Source organism: Hyaena hyaena, unplaced genomic scaffold (genome assembly GCF_003009895.1).
Source record: "Hyaena hyaena isolate Hyena2069 unplaced genomic scaffold, ASM300989v1 scaffold_46, whole genome shotgun sequence".
Classification (NCBI taxonomy): Eukaryota; Metazoa; Chordata; class Mammalia; order Carnivora; family Hyaenidae; genus Hyaena; species Hyaena hyaena.
The window spans coordinates 342,355-369,154 of record NW_024080678.1 but is presented as its reverse complement, the minus strand read 5'-3'; the positions used below and the strand labels follow the sequence as shown (position 1 = coordinate 369,154).

At 42.9% G+C, this 26,800-nt stretch overlaps 1 protein-coding gene across 14 annotated transcripts in view; it reads right to left on the bottom strand.

Moving 5' to 3' along the window:
- The window catches only part of RBFOX2 (RNA binding fox-1 homolog 2), a 282,729-nt gene that overhangs the window by 40,055 nt on the left and 215,874 nt on the right, over window positions 1–26,800 (bottom strand). For 11 of the 14 annotated variants that reach the window (XM_039230419.1, XM_039230423.1, XM_039230421.1 and 8 more), the window contains 2 exons: window positions 25,463–25,687; window positions 885–1,031 (listed from right to left, as the gene is read on the bottom strand). In XM_039230419.1, coding sequence (XP_039086350.1) covers window positions 885–1,031; window positions 25,463–25,687 — 372 coding nt within the window. The remainder of the gene's footprint in view (window positions 1–884; window positions 1,032–25,462; window positions 25,688–26,800) is intronic. The other 3 variants (XM_039230420.1, XM_039230422.1, XM_039230426.1) reach the window with 1 other exon arrangement.

Genomic DNA, 26,800 nt, shown 5'->3' with positions numbered 1-26,800 from the left:
TAATGCCACCCTTTTTATTTTCTGTTGCTCTCTTTTCTAGTAGAGAGGAACAGCTGGCTACCGTTTTCTAGAAAAAGGCTCGTCAAGCACTTCAAGAACATTATTAAAGCCCAACGGTGGCCTTGGCTTCAGTGCAGAAAATACTCCGGGCACTCGGCGGTCAGGGACAAAACCTTGCTCCAGGGCCCTGTCACCACGAAGTGGCCACAACTGAGACTTCAAGTGGAGCACCTGCTTTTCTGATAGAGCCCCGTGCAGCTACAATGGCAAAGGGCTTTCTTAAACCATGACCTCTTATTCCTAGGTCAAGTTAAGACTTTGCTCAAATTAAAGCAGGCAACGACACACAAGCCCAGAAATACTCTGAAGACTTCCAGCAGTCATTCACTTTCCAGTAACTGAAATCTTCGCTGTTACCCTGTGTCCTCATGATGGTGGTTCTGGGGGGAAGCAGCCGGAAGAACAGGACAGAGGGAGCCAACTAACCCCCTGCTCCTGATTTTAGATCCTGGCCTTGACGCTGTTATGAGCAAGGGAGTAAAAACAAAATACAGGTTCTTTCTGCTTCCCAAACATTAGGTCACTGAGCTCGCAACACTTGGAAAGGTAAGGATTCCTGTCTCTGTCCTGATGTTAATACTGAATGGCTCATGTCCCACAAAGCCCCTTGGTCCCGGGCAAACCGGGTTGGCATGGTCACCTGGTGCATGAAAGAACCTGCACAGCCATTGTCTAAGATGACAGGAGTTCCCGAAGACCGATGAAAACACCGACTTTCCTCAGTCTGTTTGCAGCCTTATCCTAAAGTCCTGAGGACTTACCACACCCGGTAGATCAAATGAAAATGTCACTGCTAAGCCCACAGAAGGGTTTTAGAGACTTACCCCAAACATCTGCCGGAGGTCGGGGTCCCGGAAGCGGAAGGGAATATTAGAGACGTGCAGCCGCTTCGGGGTGGATTTGCTCTCTGAGTTCTCACTACTTTGTGTCTGTGACTGCGGGCCATCTGTCTGTGCGCCCCCTTCTGTCTGCTAAGCAAAGAAACAGGCAACAATGAGTGAAAAAGAAATATGGTAACTTCATAAAAATTATGTAAGATAGTTAAAAACCCCGATGCCAATCGTTCTCAAACAGTGTGTCTTTAAGCAAAAATTACAATTGTCCCTTCAAAGGGGGAAAAAGACCCAAACCAGAAACGTTCCCTGTGTTCAAATTGCTATGGTTTATGAAGAAAATTTAGGTCTTTTGAGTATTTATAGTACATTAGCAAAATGGGAGAAAACAGGGCTACTACACAGAAATACTAAACACTGATGCCCAAGACCACATGGAGATCCATTAGGTATGAAAGATATAAAACCTGTACCATCAGGCTTTTTTTTTTTTTTTTAATTTTTGAGAGAGAGAGAGAGAGAGAGACAGCATGCGCAAGGGAGGGTCAGAGAGAGAGGGAGACACAATCTAAAGGAGGCTCCAGGCTCTGAGCTAGCTGTCAGCACAGAGCCCGATGCGGGGCTCGAACCCACGAACCATGAGATCATGACCTGAGCTGAAGTCGGACGCTTAACCAACTGAGCCACCCAGGTGCCCCCATCAGGCTTTGATTCTTAGTGGAGTTTTCCATTTCTGCAAGCTTCCTATTTTGAAAATGAAGAGTCTGTTGTACTTAGCTGAGGTGATCATTGCGGTTTTGGTCTATCATTTCAGGAAATAGGGGAATATTTTCATGATTCATTCCCTCTATTAGTTCCAGAGTTTAAGACTCTGTATCATTATTCACAGTATTATTCACATAGGAGGAGACACCTAAGGACAGCGGGCATTTAGCTTCACCTGCAGGCGCTCAATCTGCACTGTGCTCCTAATCCGCGTGATTGCAGCTGACGTCAGCACAGGGACCCCAAGCTCCTGCAGCCCAGAGCAGAGCCCCGTTATACAAAATCTGCTGGGACAGGCTTTGCGGGCCCTGCGTGACCTTCTAGACGTGGGGAAACGCTAGGTCAGTGTACAAGTGTGGCATGCACTTTTAATCTTCAATCTCTTTTAAAGCAACGCCCCAGGCATTTTTTACCCCCATAAATCCTCAAACAAGTTGCTATGTTGAGAAATACTTTTGGCAATTATCTAACGGGTGTGATACGTTCTAGGTATTCAAAACACATTTATTTTAAAGTATTCAAATGGCAATTTAGGAACCTTATTTTTTTACTATTCCCTATGAAGTGCATGCCACACTGCAGGGCTCGCTGAGCTGATAAAACCAACATACTTTTAAAATAAGAGTGGAACTCGCTGTTCTTATTATCTCAAGTGAGTTACAACTGAGTCCCTAACAGATTCTTCTGAGTGACGCAGAGCAGATCTCCTCCCTTTGACCCAATGTTCAAGCAAAAGAAACTGTGAATCACAGATACTTTTGGCTCAGAGATGTTACCAACCAACTTGAAATGAAGTTCGAGACGTTAAAATATAAAGGATAATCAGGAATAAACGTGGAATGAATGCCAGCTTTTCAAGTGTCAATCTAAGCGATGGCAGCTTTTATCTCATTCCATTCAGGCCTTGCAGATGGCTTAAATGTGCCATGATTCATGTGATATAAAAATAGGAGAAAAGGGAAGAGCCATGAAGCAATGTTCTGCGAAAGTGTAAGGTTTTCAATCATCAATCTGGGCACAATGCAGACTAAACAGAGCAAATTCCATTTCAAAGATGAAATTCACTAAGTCGCTAAAACGGCATCATGGACACCAAAGCAATAAGCATAAGCATCAATTACAACTAATGCTCATTCAAGCACCTTCAAACTTGCCTCTTACATCTCACAGCTGGAGCCCATAAAACTATTTCTTCAATCAAACTTACAAAAATTTTTCTGATGTTTATTTATTTTTGAGAGAGCGAGAGAGCGAGCGAGTGAGAAAGAGAGACAGAGCATGAGCAGGGGAAGGGCAGATTTATTTATTTTTGAGAAAGCAAGAGAGAGACAGAGCACAAGCTGGGGAGAGGGAGACACAGAATCCGAAAGAGGCTCCAGGCCCTTAGCTGTCAGCACAGAGCCTGACGCGGGGCTTGAACTCACAAACCATGGGATCATGACCTGAGCCGAAGTCAGACACTTAACCGACTGAGCCCCCCAGGTGCCCCTTCACTCAAACTTTAAAACCACCAGATCTGATCTGCAGGAGGTCAGTGTATCACTGATAAAAGTTGAAAAGATGGACTCTAGCTTCAAAACACAGTTTTGTATGTATTTCTACATGTAACTCATATAATCTTTAAGATATATGTAAGGTGGCAGGAGAAATGAAAACTAGTGATTATTTCAAAGTATGCTGCCCAAGGTATTTATTTGTTACTTAAAAGTTTTTACAGCCTTGAAGACACAATTTAAGAAGAAGATTAGAGGCCAGACCGGATCATATTCAGGCCTTGAAGTTTTACACCTACATTTTTTTTTAAAAGTATAAAGTCTTTAACTCTAGGGACATATGGCAAGCTGAAAAAGTAAAGTATCATTTCCAAAAATCTTAAGTCTTCTGGCTTAATATAAATTTTAAAACTGAAATTGAACATACATAGATACAAATGCACAAATCGTAAGCATAAATGTTCACAAAGAATATACACCCATGTAACCATCAAATCCGATCAAGCAAACAGAACACCAGGAGCATTCCATTCACTGTCCCCTTCTGAAAGGGTCCCCAGTACCCTGACTTCTAACTCCATAGATTAGTTTTGGCTGTTTTTGAACTAAAAAAAAAAAGAAAGAAAGAAAAGGAATTATACCGCATGTACTCTTTTGTTTGCCCTTGTTTACACATTCTATCTGTGTAATACACATACATATATTATTGTAATTCATCCATTCTTCTTCCTATTTATAAACACACAGGACTTATTCAAGCTGCTTCCAGTTTTTGGCTATTAAAGATAATGCCTCTATAAATATTTTTGTGACATTCTTGTCTTTTGGTGCACACAAACGGCCATTTCTGTTGGGTGCACAGGCATCCAGGATTTGCTGGGTTAAGGACACGTGTAAGTTCAGCCTTAACAGAGACTGTCAGTTTTCCCAAGTGGTTGTACTAACTTATACTCAACTGTGAATAGCTGCAAAAGTTCTAGTTGTGCTTACTACTGTCCTTTTCACTGTAACTATCTGGTGGAAGGCAGTGGCATCCACCACTACCATAAGCTACCATTTCTTCTCTTAAGTCTGCTTTCCACTTACAGAACTTCGTTGAAAAATGAAGTGCATTTCTTCAATGCAAAAAATGAAAAATGATTCAATTTTCAAATGAAAAATGAAGTGCATTCTTGAGTGCATGCTATATGATAGACTCTTCTGTAAGCCTTTTAACAATAGTTAATACTTACATAGTGTTTACTATTTGCCAGACACTGGCCTACATATTTTATGTATTTTAATTAATGTAATTCTTGTAACAACTTTAACATGGCATTTTTGTAAACATGAGAATGTAGGAGGTCCTTTTTATTTTTTAAATTTTAGAGAGAGACTGGAAGAGTGCAAGTGGAGTGGGGAGGGAGACGGGGAGAGAGAGAGAGAATCTTCTCATGGGGCTCGATCCCACAACTCTGGGATCATGACCTGAGCCGAAATCAAGTCGGATGCTCAACTGACGGAACCACCTAAGCACCCCAGGAGGTGCCATTTTTTTACCCCACTTTTTAGATGAGGAACCTGAAAAACAGAGAGACTGCGTAAGCGGAGGATTAGGGATTCAAACACAGGCAGTCTGGCCCCAGAGGATGTGCTCTTAACCACTACGTCATGTACTGTCTTTTCTAATCCTCACGATAATCTATGAGGCAGGCACTATTACTGTCCCAATTGACAGAGGCATAAAGTAAGGCATAGAGAGGTTAAGTAGGTGTCCAAGGTCACATATTAAGGCAGAGCAGGGGGGCACCTGGGTGGCTCAGTTGGTTAAGCATCCGACTTCACTCAGGTCATGATCTCACGGTTCGTGGGTTCGAGCCCCGGGCTCGGCTCTGTGCTAATAGCTCAGAGCCTGGAGCCTGTTCCAGATTCTATGTCTCCCTCTCTCTCTGACCCTCCCCTGCTTATGCTCTCTCTCTTTCTCTCAAAAATAAATAACATATTAAATTAAAAAAAAAAAAAGTGGCAGAGCAGGGACTGAGAACTAGGTGGCGGACTTTCATGTGCTAAGTCTCCTCCAGTCCAGCACGGCACCTGCACTCCTCTTCTTCTCATCAGAAGGGGGAGCATATGTGAATCCCACTCTCTTTCCCAGTACCCTCACCTGCAGGAGCAAGACCTCCTCGGGGCTAGAGGCGGGCATGACGGTAAGGGAGAGGAAAGGCTATACAACAGTGTCATGTATTCTCGATCTTGAGGGAAGAGGAGTAGGTCGGGCCACAAAGGGAGGAAAAGCAAGAGGAAAGAAAACCTGCAAAGGCACACTCCCAAACTGATACTCACAGGGGCTGAAGAGCAGATTGCTGTACACAGTGGATTTAGGGATAGGAAATATACATTGAAGGTAATTAAACAAGATACTTCCTATTTGACATCCTCAATGTGAAGTGTACCTCAACAGAGACCGCTAACTGTTGAAACAGAGAAGTCAGAGAGAAAATGTAAGTGACACTTTTTAGGCTGTATCTTTGTGCAAAGTGGACAATTGCACTGGTCTGAGAAAAATCTCCGTGTACACCATCAGTTTGCTTTATTTTCTATGGTTAGCTACTCTCTACTGACTGTACAACCAGCCTCCCAAGCTTCTGTCCTTCCCTTCTGTGGTCATTTTCTGACCTAATTTATTCACTGGGCAGAGGATGAAAACAGAAGGGGCTGGAGTCTGTCCTGAGAGTTCACAGTGAGGACTGGCAGCGGCACTGCTGGTGCCCTCCTGGGACTACTGTCCAGGGTGTGGACTGGCCACGGGGGGACTACCTACCCCGATGGGGTCTGGCCGTCTGTATACACTGCAGAGGAGCACAAGGCTTTTTACACTGAAGAGCCAAGTGAGGTCTGTAAGTCTCAAAGCCTCAATCTAGAAATGAGAACTAAAAATGTTTTGTTTGGTTTGATGAACTCACACTTTTAAAATTCTTGTCACTGCAAAATGGATTAATTTTCTGAATTCTCTATGAAACAATGGAAATATCTTAACTATACACTGTGAACAAATGTGCTGTTACAGTCTGGAAGGGAGTTGTGGGCAATATAAGATGAAGTATTACTGCCCAAGTCTCTATCAGAATAATACTTAACATGTAATCCAAGACAGTAAGGAATCCTTGATTAGTTCAGGAATCAAATTTATGGATTATCCATTTTCTTCAAAATTTATTTTTTCTTTTGTTTTTGGAGATGACTTATTTCATTTCTTATTTTTGGCTCTGTGAGGCTGAAGGGGGAGCAGAGGAAAAGAGGAAATTTAATTCAGCACAGTAAATCTCTTAAGAATCTGATTCGTGTCTGAGAACATCTACTGAGTGATAGTTTGACTGGGTATAGAATTGTAGGTTGAAAAAATTCCTTTAGAACTTTGAAGGCAACTCTCAACTGTTGTGTAGTTTCCAGTGCTGCTGTTCAGAAATCCGAAGGTGTTCTTTCTCCCCATTCTATCTGGTTTGGAGACTGTCCAGTGTGTCTAGTGTTCTAAAGTTTCATAGTGGTATGCTTTCATGTGGGTTTATTATTTTTATTTACTTATTTTTCCCTCCAAGATTTTATTTAAATTCATGTTAGTTACCATACAGTGTAGTACTGGTTCCAGGAGTAGAATCCAGTGATTCACCACTTACATACAACACCCAGTGCTCATCCTTAATGACCATCACTCATTTAGCCCACCTCCCACCTTCCTCCCCTCCAGCAACCCCTGTTTGTTCTTTGAGGTTAAGAGTCTCTTATGGTTTACCTCCCTGTTATCTTATTTTTCCTTCCCTTCCCCTGTAAATATTGGATAAAGGGCTAGTATTCAAATTCTATAAAGAACTTATCAAATTTAACACCTCCAAAATAATCCAGTTAAGAAATGGGCAGAAAACATGAACAGACATTTCCCCAAACAAGACATACGAATGGCTAACAGACACATGAAAAAATGCTCAACACTGCTCATCATCAGGAAAATACAAATCAACACCATGATGAGATAACCAGAATGGCTAAAATTAACAACTCAGGAAACAACAGACGTTGGTGAAGATGTGGAGAAAGGGGAACCCTCTTATATTGTTGGCGGGAACGCAAACTGGTGCAGCTACGCCAGAAAACGTGTAGAGTTTCCTCAGAAAGTTAAAAATAGAACTACCCTAGGACCCAACAATTATAATACGAGGTATTTATCTAAAGGATACAAAAAAATACTGATTTGAAGGGGCACATGCACCCTATGTTTAGTAGCGCTATCAACAAGAGCTAAATTACGGAAAGAGCCCAAATGTCCATTTACTGATGAATGAATAAAAAAGATGAGGTGTACCCACATACACACACAATGGAATACTGCTTAGTGATGAAAAAGAACACAATCTTGCCACTTGAAATGACACGGATGGAACTAGAGTGTATTATTACTGTTAAGTGAAATAAGTCGGAGAAAGACAAATACCACACGACTTCACTCATATGTGGAATTTAAGAAACAAAACAGATGAACTTAGGGGAAAGAAGGAAAGCTTAATGTGGGTTTATTTTGGGGTATTTGGCTGGTAATTCTGTGATGTCTTTTAAGTTGGAAATTAACATCCTTCAGTGCTGGGAAGTCTTCTTCAATTATTTCACAGATGACTCCGACCCTATACATTTTGTCTTTCTAGAACTTGCATTATTAGACACTGGATATTTTGGATTGGTCCTCAATTTTCTTATTGCTTTATTTTCTCTCTCTCTGCCTTTAGGTTCTACATTCTGGGATATAGGCCTTTAACTCCTTATCTGAAAACTTTGGGACCAATGCCTATCAGAAATCAGAATTTTTAGGATTTTAGAAAGGTAATAATGGGTGTATAAACCATAATGTAACTCAGTGAGACTTGGGACAGTGATATTTCTTTATGCACATTCATATAAATGTGGCAAAGATACATACAGGCTGTGAGTTTTGCTGCCAATTTATGAAAAATCTGATTTTTAGAACATTTTTGGATAAGATAAGATGTTATGTAACTGTAGACCTCTACTTCTTTAATTTCATCTTCTAGCCTTCCAACAAAGTTTTTTTTTTTTTTCATTTTGTTGTCAGGTTTTTAATTTCAAGGGCTCATTTTTCTTCTCTGAATTTCCCCCTCTCCAACCCTTTTAAACTTCAGATCTGTTTAGCAGATGTAGTATCTGCTCTTTATCTTTCTGAGGCTACAGATGATTGTTTTGGTAGTTTTGGAAGAAAATGCTTTCCTTCACTCCCAATTTTTTTGTTTCTTTATGTTCTCTGTTTTGCATGCTGTAGGTTTTCCTCTGGAATCCAGCTATCTTTGGTTGCCTGCTCACGTTTTAAGAACTGAGTGGGGGAAGGTAGCTAAAAACCCAGTAGTTCTGAATGGGCGGGGTACAGGGGGGCTGAGGACTTTGATTCATTCTAGTTCAGTTAGGTAAGCAGTTTGTTGGGGAAACCCCTGACGTGTACATCTGTATGCCTTTCCTCTTGACAAGGTCAGTCGGGCAGTCCAGGAAGAGTTTCCCAGTCTTCCAACTGGAGCTGTCAGTTTCGGAAACTTCTGAAATTTTTGTGGTGTAAGTGGAATTATTTCTCAGATTTCTCCCACAAATAGCTTAGAAATAAGCTCATGGGGGTCTGCTAAGTTAGTCACTAATTGGGACATCTGCTTTCTAGCTTCCACAATTATTAATACCCCTGTTCTGGTAATTCTCCCGTTCTTACTGGTTTATAATCCTAAAATCACACAAACACAAAAACCGTTTTTGGAGGACCCCAAAATACATTAGATGGATGTATTCAAAAGGAACATGAAACAACTACATGTTTGATAAAATCTTGTAATACTGTTATGTGCATATGCAACGCAGCTTCTGTGTGTTTTGAGCTGACATGTATAAAATATTCTGGCAAAAATACTGCTTGCTTTCAAAATAACCTTTATGCCTCAAGAAGGATAGCCTGCATCATAGCCCTTAGCTGACGTACACACAAAAGGCTGCGGTCAAGTACACACGAAAGGCTGCGGTCAAGTAAGCAGAGACCTCAAAAATGAGACATGGTCATCAGCTAACAGCAAGTGTACAAATACAATGTTTTCCTTTCTCTGTTTTTCAGAGGCTGGAACTACTTCAGCTAGAAGTTGAAGACGATTAAAATATTTTCGGATAAGGAGACATGACAGCTAACAGCAATGTGGGATCCCAAACTGGATTCAGAACAGAAAAAAGGAATGTTAGTGGAAAAATTGATAAAATTTGAATAAGGACTCTATTTTGCCTTAATAGTACGTACCAATACTTCTTACTGCCTGGTCTGGAAGGCTGTACTGTATCTTTTTTTTTTTTTTTTTTTTTTTAAAGTAGGTTTCATGCCCAGCGCAGAACCCAGTAAGGGGCTTGACCTCATGACCCTGAGATCAAGACCTGAGCTGAGACTGAGAGTCATATGTTTAACCAACTGAGCCCCACTAGGTGCCCTGAAAACTGTCTATGTAAGGTGTCAACATTAGGGGAAGTTAGATGAAGGGCATGCAGAATTTTTTTTGCACTATTTTTGCCACTTTTCTATAAGTCTATGCTTATTTTGAAATGAAATGTTAAAAAGAAGGGGAAAGGTACTTGGGGATGTCAGATCCCAAACGCTGAAGAATATTAAAACACAAAGAATGTCTAGTTGGTTTAATGACTATACACAGGCGCAACTGAAGACAGGTGCTTGTATTTAACAGGTGGGTTGGACAACTTATAAAAGTCAGAAATGGGCTGAAAAGTCCATTCATTTCAAATTATTGGCATGACAAAGAAAAAAAATGCTTAAGCTGATATTATTATCTACTCCCAAATTAGAAACAGTTTTAACTTCTAAATCTTTCTCACTTACAAAAGGTAAGCCCTATAGAGTGTCATCTGCGGCATTTTCCCTGAAGAGTTCATCGTTTTAAGAACAAAAGTAGGATTCCTCGTTGGGTCCAATATTTTTTGGATGGGGTTGGCCTTCAGTTAAGGTGTAAGTGGATCCTCTTCACAGGATGAATCAGACTTTTTCACAACGTTGATTACAAAGTCAGTCACACACGGTGCAAGGGACAAGGTTCTAAAAACTGCAAAATTCAAGACTAAACTTCTCAAAAGATAGTAGATGTTTCTATAGGCTGCTAGAAGTAGCGCGGTCTTGTGAACGGCCATGTTAATTCATACAGCTGTGAAGTTCAGCAACTGTTAACAAAGGTTTCACTTGGGAGTGTGCACATTGGATCTGTTAGAGGGACCAGAGTGTGTTCAAGAGGGAGCCACTCATGCCAATAAGCCCCAGTTGAGCAAACCAAAAGTGAACTACATTTCTTGGCTGGGCTTTCCCAGAAAAGCAAGCCTGCGGTCAACCAATCAGCACAAGGTACTTGACCCGGGTCCTAGACTTCCCTCTGTCCCATATAAGGAAAGTAACCTTGCTTTAACCAATCAGCAAATGCCCAGTCCAACTTCCTTGTTCCTGCTCCCTTCTGCCTATAAAATCTCTTGCCTTGTACAGCTCTTCCGAGCTCCTTTCTATCTGCTTAGATTGGATGCAACCCAATTCATGAATCACTAAATAAAGCCAATAAGACCTGTGTAGTTTACTGATAAATTTTGTTAACAGTTAAAAATTTACACAAAAGTGAAATTTCATTACTTTTTCTATAGTATATTATTCGAAATTTGAATGATTCAAATTTGTATATAATAAGACTGTGATGTATTTTATACCCAAGAAAATCTAACAGAAAGATCATTCTCAAAATAGCTTTAAGCACATCTAAAGGATGTGTGTGTGTGTGTGTGTGTGTGTGTTTCAAAAATCACAGAGTAAGGGGGGCCTGGGTGGCTCAGCTGGTTAAGCGTCCACCTCTTGATGTCGGCTCAGGTCATGATCTCATGGTTTGTGAGTTTGAAACCTGTGTCAGGCTCTAAGCTGGCAGTGTAGAAACTGCTTGGGATTCTCTGTTTCCCTCTCTCTGCCCCTCCCCCACTCGCTCTCTAACTCTGTCTCAAAATAAATAAATAAGCATTTAAAAATTTTTAAGGAAATCATAAAGCAATATTTCACAATGGGTAGAGGTCAGTTCTATAGGATGTTAACTGGTATTTTGTAGAAAATGGATTTCATTGTCAAATACATTTAGGAAATACTGGACTAAACAAAGTCAACAGGTTTCCTGTGAATTCTGAAGAGAGAGAATTCACTTTTCTCCTGAAACACGCTACACACGTAATACATTCATTTATTTTTGTAAAGCAGGCTACAGAATTCACTGAGTAAAATCCTGGTATTATCAGGGTAGCTCTTACTGCACTAACTCCCAAGCAGGTAAGGGAAGAAAATGGCAAAAGAGAAAAGAGAACTGAGTGGCCTATTAATTTGTATCTTTAAAGGGGGAGGGGCAGAGAGAAAGGGAGAGAAAATCCTAAGCACTCTGCTTTCAGTGCAGAGCCTGAAGTGGGGCTCGAACCCACAAACCATGAGAGCATGATTTGAGTCGAAACCAAGAGTTGAATGCTCAACCAACTGAGCCACCCAGGTGCCCCTGTATTGTTTTATAAATCAAGGTTGCCAACAGTGCCTTCTTTGAAATATTTATATAATAATAGTATTGTAGCCAACGTTTACTGAACATTTATTATGTGCTGGGCATTATCCTAAATACTTGCTATTCATTTTCTCACTTAATGCAAAAAACAGCCCTATCTGGTAGGAACTATCATCATCATTTTTACAGACGAGGAAAATGAGCATTAGAGTTTAATTTTTAGATAGTTACACATTTAGCACATGGAAGGAACCGGTAGCTAAACTCAACTCAATCTGATTCAAGGGCTCCAGCAAGCTCCCTAACCACGACCACAATATTATATAATAAATAGTTTTTTTTTTAAAAAACAACTTAAAATTTTTTTTTGTTTTTTCCTGGTAATACTGTAGAAAGTGGGTTGGGATACTTTTCATGATGTCATTTTACACTGCCTAAAACCCAAGTTGATCCACCAACTAGTTTTGTTAGTATTTCTTTTTTTTAGTTTATTAATTTCTCTTTTGAGAGAGTGAACGAGCAGAGGAGGAACAGATAGAGGGAGGGAAGAAGGAAGGGAGGGAGGGAGGGAGAGGGAGAGGGAGAGGGGGAGAGAGAGAGAGAGAGAGAGAGAGAGAGAGAGAGAGAGAGAGAGAGAGAATCCCAAGCAGGCTCCGCGCTGTCAGCACAGAGCCTGAAGGGGGGGCTCAAAAACCATGAACCGTGAGTGAGATCATGACCTGAACCAAAATCAAGAGACAGACACTCAACGACTGAGCCACCCAGGAGCCCCAAGGTTTGTTAGTATTTAAAGCATTTTTATAAATGTTTATAATGGAGTATGTGATATGTTAAATTAGATGGTAGAATTAGATCATATGAATTCCTTCTTAAAGAGTAAAAATGTCCTACCACGATTTAATATTTTTCTAAAAGTGAAATCTTGGCCCATATGCTTATTTACTGAACATGCGGGCGTTTCACAGTGCTAAAACAAAATGCTATTAGGACCACCTGAAATATGTTGAATACAAAATTATTTTATCTAATGACACCACCAAAAATTTTTTTAGGCACGGAAAATTAAATTTGGATCTGTGTAGAGCAATTCTCTACTCAAGAAAATTACTTTTAGATTTAGTTACTTTAAAAAGAAATGCTTAAGGGCCCCTGGGTGGCTCAGTCAGCTAAGCATCTGACTTCGGCTCAGGTCATGATCTTATAGTTTGTGAGTTCGAGCCCCACATCGGGCTCTGTGCTGACAGCTCAGAGCCTGGAGCCTGCATCAGATTCTCTCTCCCTCTCTCTGCCCCTCCCCTGCTCACACTCTGTCTCTCAAAAATAAACAAACCAGTAAAAAAATAATGAAAGCATTTCTTCTGTGTATTTGAATACTGCTGTGACAACCCAAATTCTGAGAATCTAGTCCTGTTTGGTCAATGAAGTGAAGCTTTTTGTTTGTTTGTTTCTGTTAACTAGTAATTCAATTTTCTTCAGAAAATATCTAGTTCCTTTTTCTTAGTGGGTCAAAGTGCTATAAAAAAGGAATTACAAAAGGCATCATCTGTACATGTTATATCATCATAAACTGACATTACACTATAAAACAAAAACCACAGCAAATCACTTTTTAAAAAAAAATCAGGAGTAAGAATTACAGAAAAATTATATATATAATATAAAACAGAGAACACACAGTTCACCTCGATTAAAAACTTTATCCTTTTTTTTTTTTAAAATATTTTTATTTATTTCTAGGAGAGAGAGACAGTGTGAGCAGGGGAGGGTCAGAGAGAGAGAGGGAGACACAGACTCTGAAATAGGCTCCAGGCTCCGAGCTGGCAGTCAGCACAGAGTCTGACTTGGGGCTCGATCCCACGAACCGCGAGATCATGACCTAAGCGAAAGTCGGACGCTTAACCGACTAAGCCACCCAGGCGCCCCAAAAAACTTTATCCTTAACTGAATGCTTCTTTAACATTTTAATGTACATTTTAGAATGGAAGAAATCTGTAGGCTCTAGTTGGAGTTCTTAGGTTTAAAGTTGGAGAATGAGTGGAAGCTAAGAAGACCATCCCTGTGGATGCCCTTTATTTTTAATAATTTGCATGGGAAGCAGAAGAAAAGCATTTGACTGAAGGCACATTTCCTGAGTTCCGGCTCCGTCACTAGCTAGCTATACCTGGCGGTGTTCAAGCCACTTTTAAAACTGCTGACCTCGGCTGTAAAAGGAAGGCGTAAGATGATTTCTAAAATCTGTTTCAGTGTTAAAACTCAGTGATTTTAATCAGTTTACTACCTTCAAAAGACAGTATAGCTTTTATACAAAAGCTCAGACAGGTTACAAAAAGCCAGGCTCCCAAATGAATCAGCGCCTCTTGATCCTGGCCCTGACACAGGAGAGCAGAATGGGCGGCCGGGCCCAGTCACCATTCTCAGCACTGCATAGTTGGGGTGGGGGCAGCTGGGGGGTGGAGACGGTAAGGAAATGAAGGAAGGAAGACATGCAAGGGAGAAGCAGCGACTGAGAAGCAGCGACAACCACGAGGCTAACAACAGTAACCATGTGTCCAAAGGGGTCTTGAGCATCACGGCCCAAAGGACAATTTTCTCTGCTTGCAAGTACCCAAGCCTGGCTCGGGGTGTGGCTTCCTGTAGCAGCTCGTGCATTCTCAGACCAGCCTGCAGTGTGCTCATGCACCCAGCTCTGAAACTGCCCAGCGGCTCACAGGCATCATAACTGGGGTTATGATGCCTGTGATAACTGATAACAAGTGTGGATGGTTTTGTGAAGGCTCAACACGAGGGCCTCTCTTGGAAGGGTGGATGGCCGGATGAATAAATTCCTGTTAGTCCCAGGCCTTCTAACTCTAGCTCGGAAACAGAGCACGCTAATGACAATGCCTATGCTACAGGCTAAAGGTAACATGGCCCCACGACACACAATGTGAGAGAAAGATCTGGGCACTGTTCTTGCCGTTGTGTTCCAGGAATCCTCATCTGGGCCACTGGACCCATGTCAAGGGCTACCGCTTCTCGGCTATGTTGCAGCGAGACACCCGGCCCCAGGGCACTTGCAAGTAAGGGAGTCAGAGGGTAATGCCGCAGAGGATGGTGAGACTGACCTTCTGATAGGGGAGCGGTGACAGAAGACCTGGCTTCAACTCCAGAGAAAGGGTGTGCAACAAAGCGAAGGCACAAGTGTGATGGGCAGCGCGGAGCCCTAGTTACCTTGACTCCGGGTGTGCGCCAAGGCTAACCACAACCACAGAGCGGGCTGCAGGGTCTATGGCTGACTGACAGAGGGAAAGCAGGCCCCTCCACTATGCCTTCAAATCTCTGCCTGAGAGCCATCTCCGGCTCTGTTGAAGTACTTCAAATGAGGGGCACCCGGGCGGCTCAGTCAGTTCAGTGACCGACTTCGGCTCAGGTCATGATCTCACGGCCTGTGAGTTCGAGCCCCACGTCGGGCTCTGTGCGGATGGCTTGGAGCCTGCTTCGGATTCTGCGTCTCCCTATCTCTCTGCCCTTCCCCTGCTCACACTCTCTCTCTCTCAAAAATACATAAACATTAAAAAGTATTAAATACTTCAAATGATGTTACTAACCAGTCAGATGGCGAATTGCCTCTGTAAGCTCTTTTTCTTTTTCCATACCAAAAAACACCTAGAGAACATCCATTATGTGCCAACGGGAATAATAAGAGGGGAGCCAGTAGTAGCTCCTGCCCTCAGGGAGATGCAGACCCCGAGCTAGGCAGTGTGCGTGTACAAATGCAAACCTCCCCTATGGATCGCTCCTCAAAGCTTGTCTGCTTCACGCACTTTGGTTAGTGATGCCTGCCAGCATTTGGAAGAGTATCTGCACAGACCAGCGAGGTCCTTTCTTCTCTGCAGGCAGGCGCAGGGGTAATCAGGCCTCTGCTGACCCAGGCGGGACCCCTGACTGCTCTCTCTTTGCTAATGCACAGTAGGGGACCTACTCACTCAAAACAAGCTCTTGTCTTAAGGGCTCGAGAAGCTTCTAGCCCAATGTGAAAATCAATTTCTGAAGTACGTTTTAGAAATAAAATTCCACCTTCCATTGCTTGTTTCTCATTTTTGTAGAAGTCCTTTTTTTGTTTGTTTGTTTCTCTCCAACAAGATGGGACTATTCTACACAAACGAGGTCTCTATAATAGTATCGAGGTCTCTGTGAGAGTATCGCTGTGGCTCACAATAATCAGCACAAATAAAGGACATCAAAGAATGACTGATTTTAAAAGATGGTTTTAAAAAAAAGCAATTAAAGAACTATTTACGCTAGGAATCTCCAAAGCACTTCTAATTTCTTTCCAATACAATCCTGGCAGGTAGGCAATACTGGCTTCACGTGGTAGATGGGGAAACTGAAATCTGGGAGGCGAAATGGTTTATTCCAGACACAGTTCTTAGAGCATGAGGGACACAGCTTTGACTCCGCTCTCCTTGCTTTCCTCATTCAATCGGCTGTCAAATCCTGTGTATTCTACCTTGGTAATTTCTCTTTCACTCACCATCTCCCTGTCCCCATATAACCAAGGGAGCCCCTAGTCCACAGGCTCGTTAAGACTCTGTTAACCGGTCCCCCGTCCCCTCCTCATCTGGTAGATGCAACACACAGGTCTTCCGGAAGCACAGTTCTGCTCACTTCCCCTTCCCTGCTCAAAAACCTTGGATAACGTCTCTCAGCTGGGCATTCAAATACTCTTCCCAATCTGTATTCAAGCGACCTTTCTCCTACCACATTTTCCTCCGTATCCACCAAACCCCCAAAGCTTCAACCTCATGGAAACATGTGCTTTTATTCAAGGACACTTAAAAAAAAATTTTTTAATGTTTTATTTCTGAGAGAGAGAGAGAGAGAGAGAGAGAGAGAGAGTGTGAGCAGGGAGGGTCAGAGAGAGAGGGAGAGAGAGAATCTGAAGCAGGCTCCAGGTTGTGAGCTGTCAGCACAGAGCCCAACGTGGGGCTTGAACCCACGAACTGTGAGATCATTACCTGAGCCGAAGTCGGATGCTTAACCAACTGAGCCACCCAGGCATCCCTATTTAAGGACACTTTGATCTTGCCCATCTCCAACTCTGCTTTGAGAGATGACCTTCTCAATTCTTCCCACCATCATGTTCCAACTCTAACCACTCTTAGTACAAGGCCCAGATCAGTGCCACCTGTCCCGCGAAGCCTCAGCTTACCCCTCCTCGGGCCTCCCACCTTTTCTCCTCTAACCACCACCCCCCACCTGAGAAGTAGTTACCGAGTAACTATCAAGCGCCAGGCGCTGTGACAGACTGCAGAGATGAACTTGAAGACCTTATAGTTTAATTAGGGAGACAAAAGGGAACAAAAAACATCACAGTAAGTTCCACAAAGAGTGGTCAGCTCAGGCATCTACATGAGCCCAAAGGAAAGCTACACTTGGCTTAGCCTAGAAAACCAAGCAAGGCTTCCTGGCGGTGCTGACACCTGTACTGAATGGGATGAGACACACAGGTGTCTACTATGAGGACCGTGGGAGATGGGCGTCCCAGTGGCTGGGCGGAGAGACAAACTGGGAATTCCCTGACTGCAAAACCCTCACATGCACAAGGGGCTAGTTTATGAACAACAATAAAATACTGTCTGTGGAAGCAGTGTTTCAACAAAGTGTTACAGAAATTTAAGGTATCAGTTCTTGGTTAAATAACAATGCTTCCTACCTACCTTTAGAATTTAATTGGCCATAGGAATCACCAGATTCATTTTAAGAAACATGTCAGTGGATAGTGAAAGTTTAATAGCATAATCTATGTTGTCATATCTAAGTTTTATGATGCGCCCGCTCTGCTGCTCAGTCTCTCCCTCACCACACGCATCCCCGGAAGACCCCACGTTCACAACTTCTGAAGGCAAATGGCTTAAGAGCAGCAGATTCACAGTCCCGTTTAAATGTACACTTAACCACTGGGTACCTGGGTGGCTCTGTCAATTAAGGGTCCCACTGCGGGCTCAGGTCATGATCTCGTGGTTCGTGAGTTTGAGCCCCACGTTGGGCTCACGCTGTCAGCCAGAGCCCACTTTGGATAATCTGTTCCCCTCTCTCCACCCATCCTCCGCTTGGTGCTCTCTCAAAAATAAACATTTAAAAAAATGTGATAATAAAAATGTTTATTTTTTAATTTTTTAATTAAAATATTAAATTTTATTTAAATAAATTCTTTATTTAAAAATTAAAAAAATGTAAAAACGGGCACCTGGGTGGCTCAGTCGGTTAAGCATCTGACTTTGGCTCAGGTCATGATCTCACAGTTCATGAGTTCGAGCTCTGCGTGGTTCTGTGCTGACAGCTAGCTCAGAGCCTGGAGCCTGTTGCAGATTTTGTATCTCCCTCTCTCTCTGACTCTCCCCCTGCTCATGCTCTCTCTCTCTTTCTCTATCGGAAATAAATAAAACATTAAAAAAAATGAAAAAACAACAAACATGTAAGAGGCATCTTCAATCAGCCTCTCAATAATTTCCCATTTTACTGTTAGCAACTTCCTAAGGTTATAGAATGTGTGCCTTCTCTTCTCTGTCTGTAGAAACAGCTCAAAGAAGCTTCCATTTTCACCTTAGCACAATAAATTCACAGTCGCTATACATGGAGCCTAATTTTATGTCAGGATTTCTTTAGGAACTCAAATTAGTTGATATAATGCAAAATTCTGTAGTGAACAGTTTCTAACAGGGGCGAAGAACAGGAATCTTAACCACATAGGTTTATGTTAAGGACCAGAACTTGCCCTAAACACTGGCAGCAGAAAGCTGGAATGTGGCTCCGTGAAACAAGGGAGACAGTGGCAGTCAGGTTACACAAGCAGAGACAAAGGGCAGTGGTGAGGAGGGGTGCGGTGAGGAACTGCGAGCTGCCAGGAGAGGACTCAGCAAGGGTGGCGCTGGCCAAGGCAGCGTGAGCAGGCCGCTAACTCCTCTCCCCAAACAAGACAACAGTAAGAAAGTGGGACAAGACTGTCCAACGGTCCTTACAGATTCTGGAAATCAGAGGGGACAACAAATAAATGAGTTTCCTGAGGGGCGCTTGGGTGGCTCAGTCAGCTGAAGCTAATCATGTGCAGGGAATTGTCAGACTGATCAATTCTGCACCTTCCAGAAGGAACCAAAGGTTCAAAGAAAATGAGCAGACATTTCCCAAGGTTTTAGTTAAAGGTGAGTTATAGAGATTTTTCTTATGTAAAGAAAGGGTGAGGGGCGCCTGGCCTCAGTCGGTAGAGCATGGGACTATTGATCTCAGGGTTGTGAGTTCAAACCCCATGTTGGGTTCAGAGATTACTTAAAATAAAATCTTAAGAAAAAGGAAGAATGGGGTGCCTGGGTAGCTCAGTCGGTTGAGAGTCTGACTCTTGATTTTGGCTCAGGTCATGATCCCAAGGTCGTGGGATGGAGCCCTGAGTCAGGCTCCACACTGAGCCTGAAGCCTGCTTAAGATTCTCTCTCTCCCTCTGCCCCTCTCCTCCACTCATGTTCTCTCTGAAATTAAAAAAAAATAATTTCTTGAAAAATTGCTAGAGCTTAGGGTAAGGCCTGCAAGAAGCTACAGACCCTGCCTGTGGCTACTCCAACCCGCCACCCCACCCCTGCCCCACCCCAATTCCTCAGTTCTGTGGGAGAGAATGTCACTAGTTTTTATCGGGACAGCACTCGGGCCACAAAATCCGGTAGCTACGCACCAGAAGGGGTGAACTTCATCTGGGGCACTTGGGGCGCTGGTGGGAGTGAGGGGAGAGGCGGGGGCAGGAAAAGCCCACCACGCTGTTAGCTGACAGTGGCAAGTTTGGGAGGATCTAACAGGGGAGACAGAGCTCTTCTAGTGCGTGCTTGGGGCCTAATCGAGGGGCCCGGTGGGGCAGCCAGGGGTGCGGAAGGGAGATCCTGGGAACAGAGAACCACACCGGAGCTGGATACGCTCTCCTCATCTGGGGCTGACGGCATGGTGACATGCCTGAGTGGGGAAGACATGACACAGTGCCACCGAGAGATGAGGCTGAGCAGGCATGAGAACTGGCTGGCTCTGAAGGCGCTTCCCAACCCACCAACCGATGGCTTGGCAAAGCACAGTCGCTTTATGGGCACGGGGTGCTTGAACACCACCTCTGCCCAAATTACTGGCTGACCCCCGACCTATGGGGACACGCGGGTAGCTCCTCTCCAGGCTAGAGAGTAACAGGGGGAGGGAAAATAGCTGAGCAGAAACGGCAGGGGCCGCACACCACCGAGGAGTCACATGCTATCACTTAGGTGCAGGCAAATTAGTTAAAACACACACGCGTGCATACACCTGTGCCTTTCCAAAAACTATAAATGACACCTTGGAGTTGCTGAAATATATTACTAATGTCCAGCTCATGAAGAAATTACAAGGCCTGTAAGGACGCAGGAAGGTGGGGCCTGGACTCCAGAAAACAGGCAGCAACTGGAAATGGATTCCTGAGTGGGCCTGAGGGTTGGATTCAGCAGAGGACTTCAGAGAGGCAATGCCAATGTGTTCAGAGACCCGAAGGAAACATGATGACAAGGAATCTCCACAGATGAGAATTCTAGAGCCAGAAAGTACAATAACTGAAGCAAAAAATTCACTGAGGCGCTCAACAGCTGATGCAGTACGGTGAGGCAAAGAAAGAGCGGACCGAGAGAGCCCTCAGCAGACATTCTCCCATCTCTAATGAATGTAAAGAAAAAGAATTGAAGGAAAAGGAATAGAACTTTTTATTTTATTTTTTTAATTTATTTCTGAGAGAGAGAGAGAGAGAGAGAGCGAGCGTGAGCAGGAGAGGGTCAGAGAGAGAGGGAGGCACAGAATCTGAAGCAGGCTCCAGGCTCTGAGCCAGCTGTCAGCACAGAGCCCAACGTGGCGCTTGAACCCACGAACCGTGATATCATGACCTGAGCCGATGTTGGATGCCCAACCGACTGAGCCCCTCAAGCACCCCTGAACAGAATTTTAGATTCTGTTCCAACCCAACTTAAAAACAAACAAATGGGGCACCTGGGGGGCTCAGTTGGTTAAGCGTCCAACTTTGGCTCAGGTCATGATCTCGCAGTTTGTGGGTTCAAGCCCTGTGTTGGGCTCTGTGCTGACTGCCAGCTCAGAGCCTGGAGCCTGCTTCAGATTCTGTACCTCCCTCTCTCTCTGACCCTCCCCTGCTCACTCTGTCTCTCTCTCTCTCTCAGAAATAAATAAAACATTAAAAAATTTTTAAAAAAGAAACCCAAACAAAAAACCAGAACCCGAACCTGTGGGTGAAGAAAAAATTCCCAATGTATTGGTGGTGAAAGTCCCAGAAGAGAGGAACAAGGGAAAGAACATGTAGCTGAAGAAATTATGTTCAAAAACGTGCCCAAATGTGATGGAAAATATTAATCTACAGATCCAAAAAACTCAACAGATCCCCAAGGATGATAAAAACAAAGAGATCCACCCTAGACACATCAGAGTTAAACTGCTCAAATCCAAAGATGAAATAAAAATCTAGAGAAAAACCCTTAGGCACAGGAAGGGGCACAGCTGGATAAACAGTGGACATCTCATCGGAATCAGCTGGCTCCCATCAGGGGCAGAAGGGCGGTGGGAGGACAGATTTCAAGTGCTGGGGAGTGAGTGGTGCAGACAGGGTCAGCCACGAATTCTACAGCAAGGAGAACTAGTCTTCCTAACTGAAGACAAAATAAAGACATTCTCAGATAAACAAAAAACAGAAAATTTGTTTCAAACAGACCTAATTCTACAAAAAATACCAGAAGCTGTCCTATGGGCTGAAAAAAAATGATATCAGACTTTAAGTCAAATCCACAGGAAGATATGAAGATCACCGGAGATGGTAACTCTTTTTGAAAATACAAAATTCTTTAAAGTAATATTTACAATAATGTATTGTTGCATTTCTTTTCATTTTAGAGAGAAAATAAGAGCATGAACAGGGGAGAGAGAGACAGAGAAAATCTCAAGGAGGCTCGATCTCAGCGCAGACCCTAAGTGGGGGGGGGGGGGGGGGCTCGATCCCATGACCTTGGGATCATGACCTGAGCCAAAATCAAGAGTCAGACGCTCAACCAACTAAGTCAAGCAGGCACCCCTTGTTGAATTTGTAATATATATTTGTCTCCACCAATATTTCTTATCTACTTTGCCTGATATTAATATAAGCAACGATTTCAGCTCTCTTATGTTTACTATTTGCAGGATTTCTTTTTCCTTCATTTGTCTCAAACTCTTGAATCTAAGGTATGTTTTTTTTTTTCAAATTTTTAAGTTTATTCATTTATTTTGAGAGAGACAGTGAGAGTGGCGGGAGGGGAGAGGGAGAGGGGGAGAGAGGAGGGAAGAAGGGACAGGGAGAGAGAGAGACAGAGACAGAGACAGAGAGAGAGTCTGGCAGTGCAAAGCCTGATGCAGGCCTTGAACCCATGAAACCGTGAGATCATGACCTGAGCCGAAACCAAGAGTCAGTTGCTTAACCGACTGAGCCACTCAGGCGCCCCTCTAAGGTGTGTCTCTTGTAAAAAGCACACAACTGGCCTCATATGTATAATACATATGAGAATAATAACACAAAAGATGGTGAGGAATGAAGCTGTATCAGGACTGAAGATGCTATATTTTACCAGAGTAAGACACCTACACACCCACACACACGTGCGCAAACACGAACACATGGGCACACGTCTGCAAGTAAGCAAACAAACGGCAAGCCAGCAAGTGCATTGGTAAGTTTTAAGTTGAAGATGTAATCCTTGATCAAGAACTAAGAAAACATATAAATAACAACACAAATAATTTAAATATCACAAAGGGGTTTAAAAGGTTCAGTTAATAATTAACTAAGAGAAATCAGGAGAGAAAGAACAGAGGAACAATAAAAGACATGAGACATAAAACAAGTAGTTAAATGGCACACATAAATCCACCCATATTAACAATTACTTTAAATGCAAATAGACTAAACACTGATAAAAAGGCAGTAAGTTTTAGATTGTTTAAAGTGAGATCCAGTTGTTGTTTTTTTTTTTTTTTACAAGAGACACACCTTAGAGTCAAAGAGTTTGAGACAAAATGAAGGGAAAAGATGTCATACAAATAGTAATGATAAGAGACCTGAAGTGATTATATTAATATGAGACAAAACAGACGTAAGAAATAATGGCAGAGACAAAGAGCGACATTTCTTGCGGATAAAAGGGCCACCTGGTTAGAAACCGTCTGCAGGACAGACCGTTTTACTAAGCCATAAAACAAGTCTCAGTAAGTTTTAAAAAACTGAATCATACAAAGTTATGCTCTGTGACCAGAATAGGATTAAATTACAAATTAACAAAAGAAAGTTAGGAAATCCTCAAATATTTGGAAGTTAAACAAAACACTTCTATGTGACCCAGGATCAAAGAAGAAATTGTAAGGAAAACTTTAAAAATATCTTTTTAAAGAATATCTTAAATGAAAACAAAAACACAATATATCCCATTTTAGGGAAACTTAAGGGGAAATGTATAGCTTTAAACACACATTAGAAAGGAAAAAAAAATGTAAATCAATGCTTTAAGGCTGCAACTCAACAGGCTTTAAAAAAGTAAGACCAAATCAAACTCAAAGCTAGTAGAAGGAAGGAAATAATGAAGATCAGAATGGAATTCAATGAAATATCAAAGAGAAAAACAATAGATTAAAAAAATCAATGAAATCAAAAGATGTTTTTTGGAAAGATCTGCAAAATTAATAAACCTTAGCTAGACTGACCAAGAAAAAAAGAGAGAAGTCACAATTAGCAAAATCAAGAATGAAAGAAGGGATATCACTACAGATGCTATAGAAATTAAAAAGGACCATATGGATTATTATTATTATAAATTATAATTATTATAAATTTATAATTAAATAATACATATTTATAAACATAAATTATAATTATGTATATATTACAGTATATCCAACAAAACAGACAATTTAGATGAAAAAGAAAAACTCATAACAACTCTAAAATTACCAAAATTGGTTTGACTTGAAATAGAAAATAGAAGTAAAAGGAAAAAAGGGACAGATAACTAGTAGAGAAACAGATTTAGTAATTAAAATACCTTGATAAAGCCTCAGACTTATATTTTATTCCTTCTTTGCACAGTTGTTCTGGCAAGTCTATGAGTTCATTATCATTTGAAAGTGATCTGGAAATGCAGCCAATTTAGTAGCTGGTATATTCATGATTCTAGAACAAATGCTATAGAATCCTCATAGCATATTTTAGATAAACTGTCTACTACAGTCCATTACTTATGAAGTATAAAATTAGGTGCTTAGCTATAACTGATCAACATGGAAAAGATAACATGTTTTCAAGGAAGGAATGGATTTCTTTGTGGTCTAATATCTAATAAAAGAAAATGGAAAGTATTTGAAGGTGAAATCTAGCCTTCCGCAACAAAAGCTTCTACTCTACGGTTCTTTATTGGGAAGTAAATCATGTCAAGTGTTTTAAAGGCTGAATAAAGCTCTCCTGACAATGTGAAACAGGAAGGGCAAAAAGAAATTTAAACATTCGACATAGATATTTCTACCTGGGATATAGAACATTTTTATCTTTGGAGACGGATGGCATAATCCCACAGACAATAAGACTTCCTTCCTGTATGTTAATAGGTATCTCCTGGTTAATTTCTGACATTTCTTTTACTTTAGGAAGTCAGTGGTTAAGAGGCAGAGTCAAAGAGGTAGGCTAGGGCCAGGGATTAGTAAACCAAGTACAGAGTTTGGATTTTATTCTAAATATGTTAGGGAACTGTTAGAGTTAAGTGGGAAAATAACATTATCTGCATTAGAAAACGGTGAAGGGGTTAAGTGAGTTATGGGCAGCAGTGACACAGGGAATAAGTGATGGGCGTGGGGCGAGGAAGACACCTTACATGAATTAAGTTCTTTTGAATCTAACAGTCATTCTGAGGTAGGTACTACTGTCTTCATTTTCCAGATACAGATTGGTCACCACTGAGGGAGCCAAAGCAGAAAGAGACTAAATAAAACCGTACTGCTAGGCAGGGCCCATCTCAACTCTGGCGTAAGAGCTGGGGTCACCCACCCTCTGCGGCGGGGGCGCTACGTTACAGACAAGAGGCCGAAATCCGGGAACGCTTCGAGCTATGGTTTCCGAGCCTTGAAAGAAACAGGGAAGACTCATGGGTGTTGCTTGGGCAGCAAGGAGAACTTAGGGTAATTATGTATGGAGACTCGATACAAAATAAGGGGACGGGGTGGGGGTGCAGGCCTAAAGGGAAGCCGGCGAAGGGGACTGAGAGAGGACTTGAGCCTAGGGAGCATTTCCAGGAGGCGGCAGGCGGCCAAGCGCAGAACAGAGCTGCCGAGAGACGGAGAGCCCTTGCGCATGCGCCGCAAAACCCGATCCTCCCCGCTCCCCCGCCCCGGCGCGGCCAAAGGCGCATCCAGGTGACACAGACCAGAGCAGCGCCCCCCACGTGTGCCCTCGCCTTGCCGTGTTGTGTGTCCGTCTCCGGGCCGCAAGCTCCTGGGCGGTGGCCGCGAGCTCGGATTCTAAGCGCTCACCCGCTAATGACAGCGCCGGGGGTAGAAACGAAAAGGACAGAAATGCCGTGTGGCGTCATTAATTCAAAGGGCCGTGCGGCCTGGCGACGCAGGCGAAGGTTTCAGGAGCCGCGGCAGGCCCTCGTCCCTCCCCGCTCGGGGCCCGGGGCCCGCGTACCGTGAGGGAGCCGTTCTGCGTGCTGGGCGGGCTGCTGCTCTGCTCGCCGTGGGCCTGCGTGCTCCCGTACAGCGTCAGGTTGTGCTCGCTGGTCTGGCCGGCGTAGTCCTGAGTGTGCGGCACTCCGTACTCTGTGGGAATTCCGTTCTGTGGAGGCGGCGGGAACGGGATGGTCGTAAACGGCTGGACCATGGCGTCAGGAGTTGTTGTCGGCTCCTGGTTACCCTGAGGCGGCGGGGGGAAGAGAAACATCGGGAGAAGAGTGACTCTCCATCCTCCGCACGCGCCGGTCTCCCAGGGGCGTGCGGCCCTGGGTACTCTGCGCCCTTACAGGGATGAGCGCATGCAGACGCGAACACCCCACACCCCGCTCTGGCCAGCCGGGGGCTCCCAGACAGGCCCGGGACCATATTAAAGTTGGTTAGTTAGCCAAGAGTCCAGAAGTTTCCTTGAAACCAAGTTTTTTTTTTTAAATGCCCGGAAATCTCCCACACAAGAAAAGGTGTAAGGGTCGAATTCGGTTCGGGCCACTGTAGCTTCTTCAGGACACTCTCTGTCCCTTCACAGTGATTCTCAGGGGAAAACAAACCAACTTCATTCAATCACAGTTCATAGCAATAGGCAGGGTGACCCTTTCAGTTAAATTCTCAAAACCAATTTTAAGAGCACAGAGTTTGGAAGAAAGTATATTATTAAAAAAGTATTGTTTGGATTTCAAGACAGAGATTTATTTAAGTCTTGGCTACTAGGTTAACAGTTTAAAATAAAGGGTCCTTAAATTATAAATACTAGAGAGAGAAATAAAAAATCCCCAGATAAAAAAAATTTAAGACTTCTTCATAATCACTGTTAGCTAAGGCTAAGGGCACACTAAGACACTTCTCCGCGATAACCATTCCCAGATGCTTAACTGGAATTCAGTGTGATATCTGAAATATCAATAAAAAATATGCAGAACTTCAGGGAATTGTTAGAAGGAGGTATTTTGGCTCTACAGTCCCTCTCTCACTTCTAAGTTCAGATACAAAAGAGTTTGAATCTTGTAGTACAGATTTTGCAAAGGGCCCGTACCCCACCCCCTCCGACCTCCCATTTTATTCCATCAAAAGCAAAGCCATTTTTTTTTTTTTTTTTTTTGCAGAAGATACACAAGTCTGCAAAGTCTTAGGCCACCCTCCTTCTGTAAGTAGCTGGCAGAGATGGACAAATGCTTCGTAATGTCAGCACTCTGACAGGCTCCCCCCTCACCACCATATTTTAAAATCAGAGAAAATCTGGGTTTATGTCACTTGGTTTCCTCCTACTCATGAGCATCACTTCCATCAAGCAAGTGAGCAA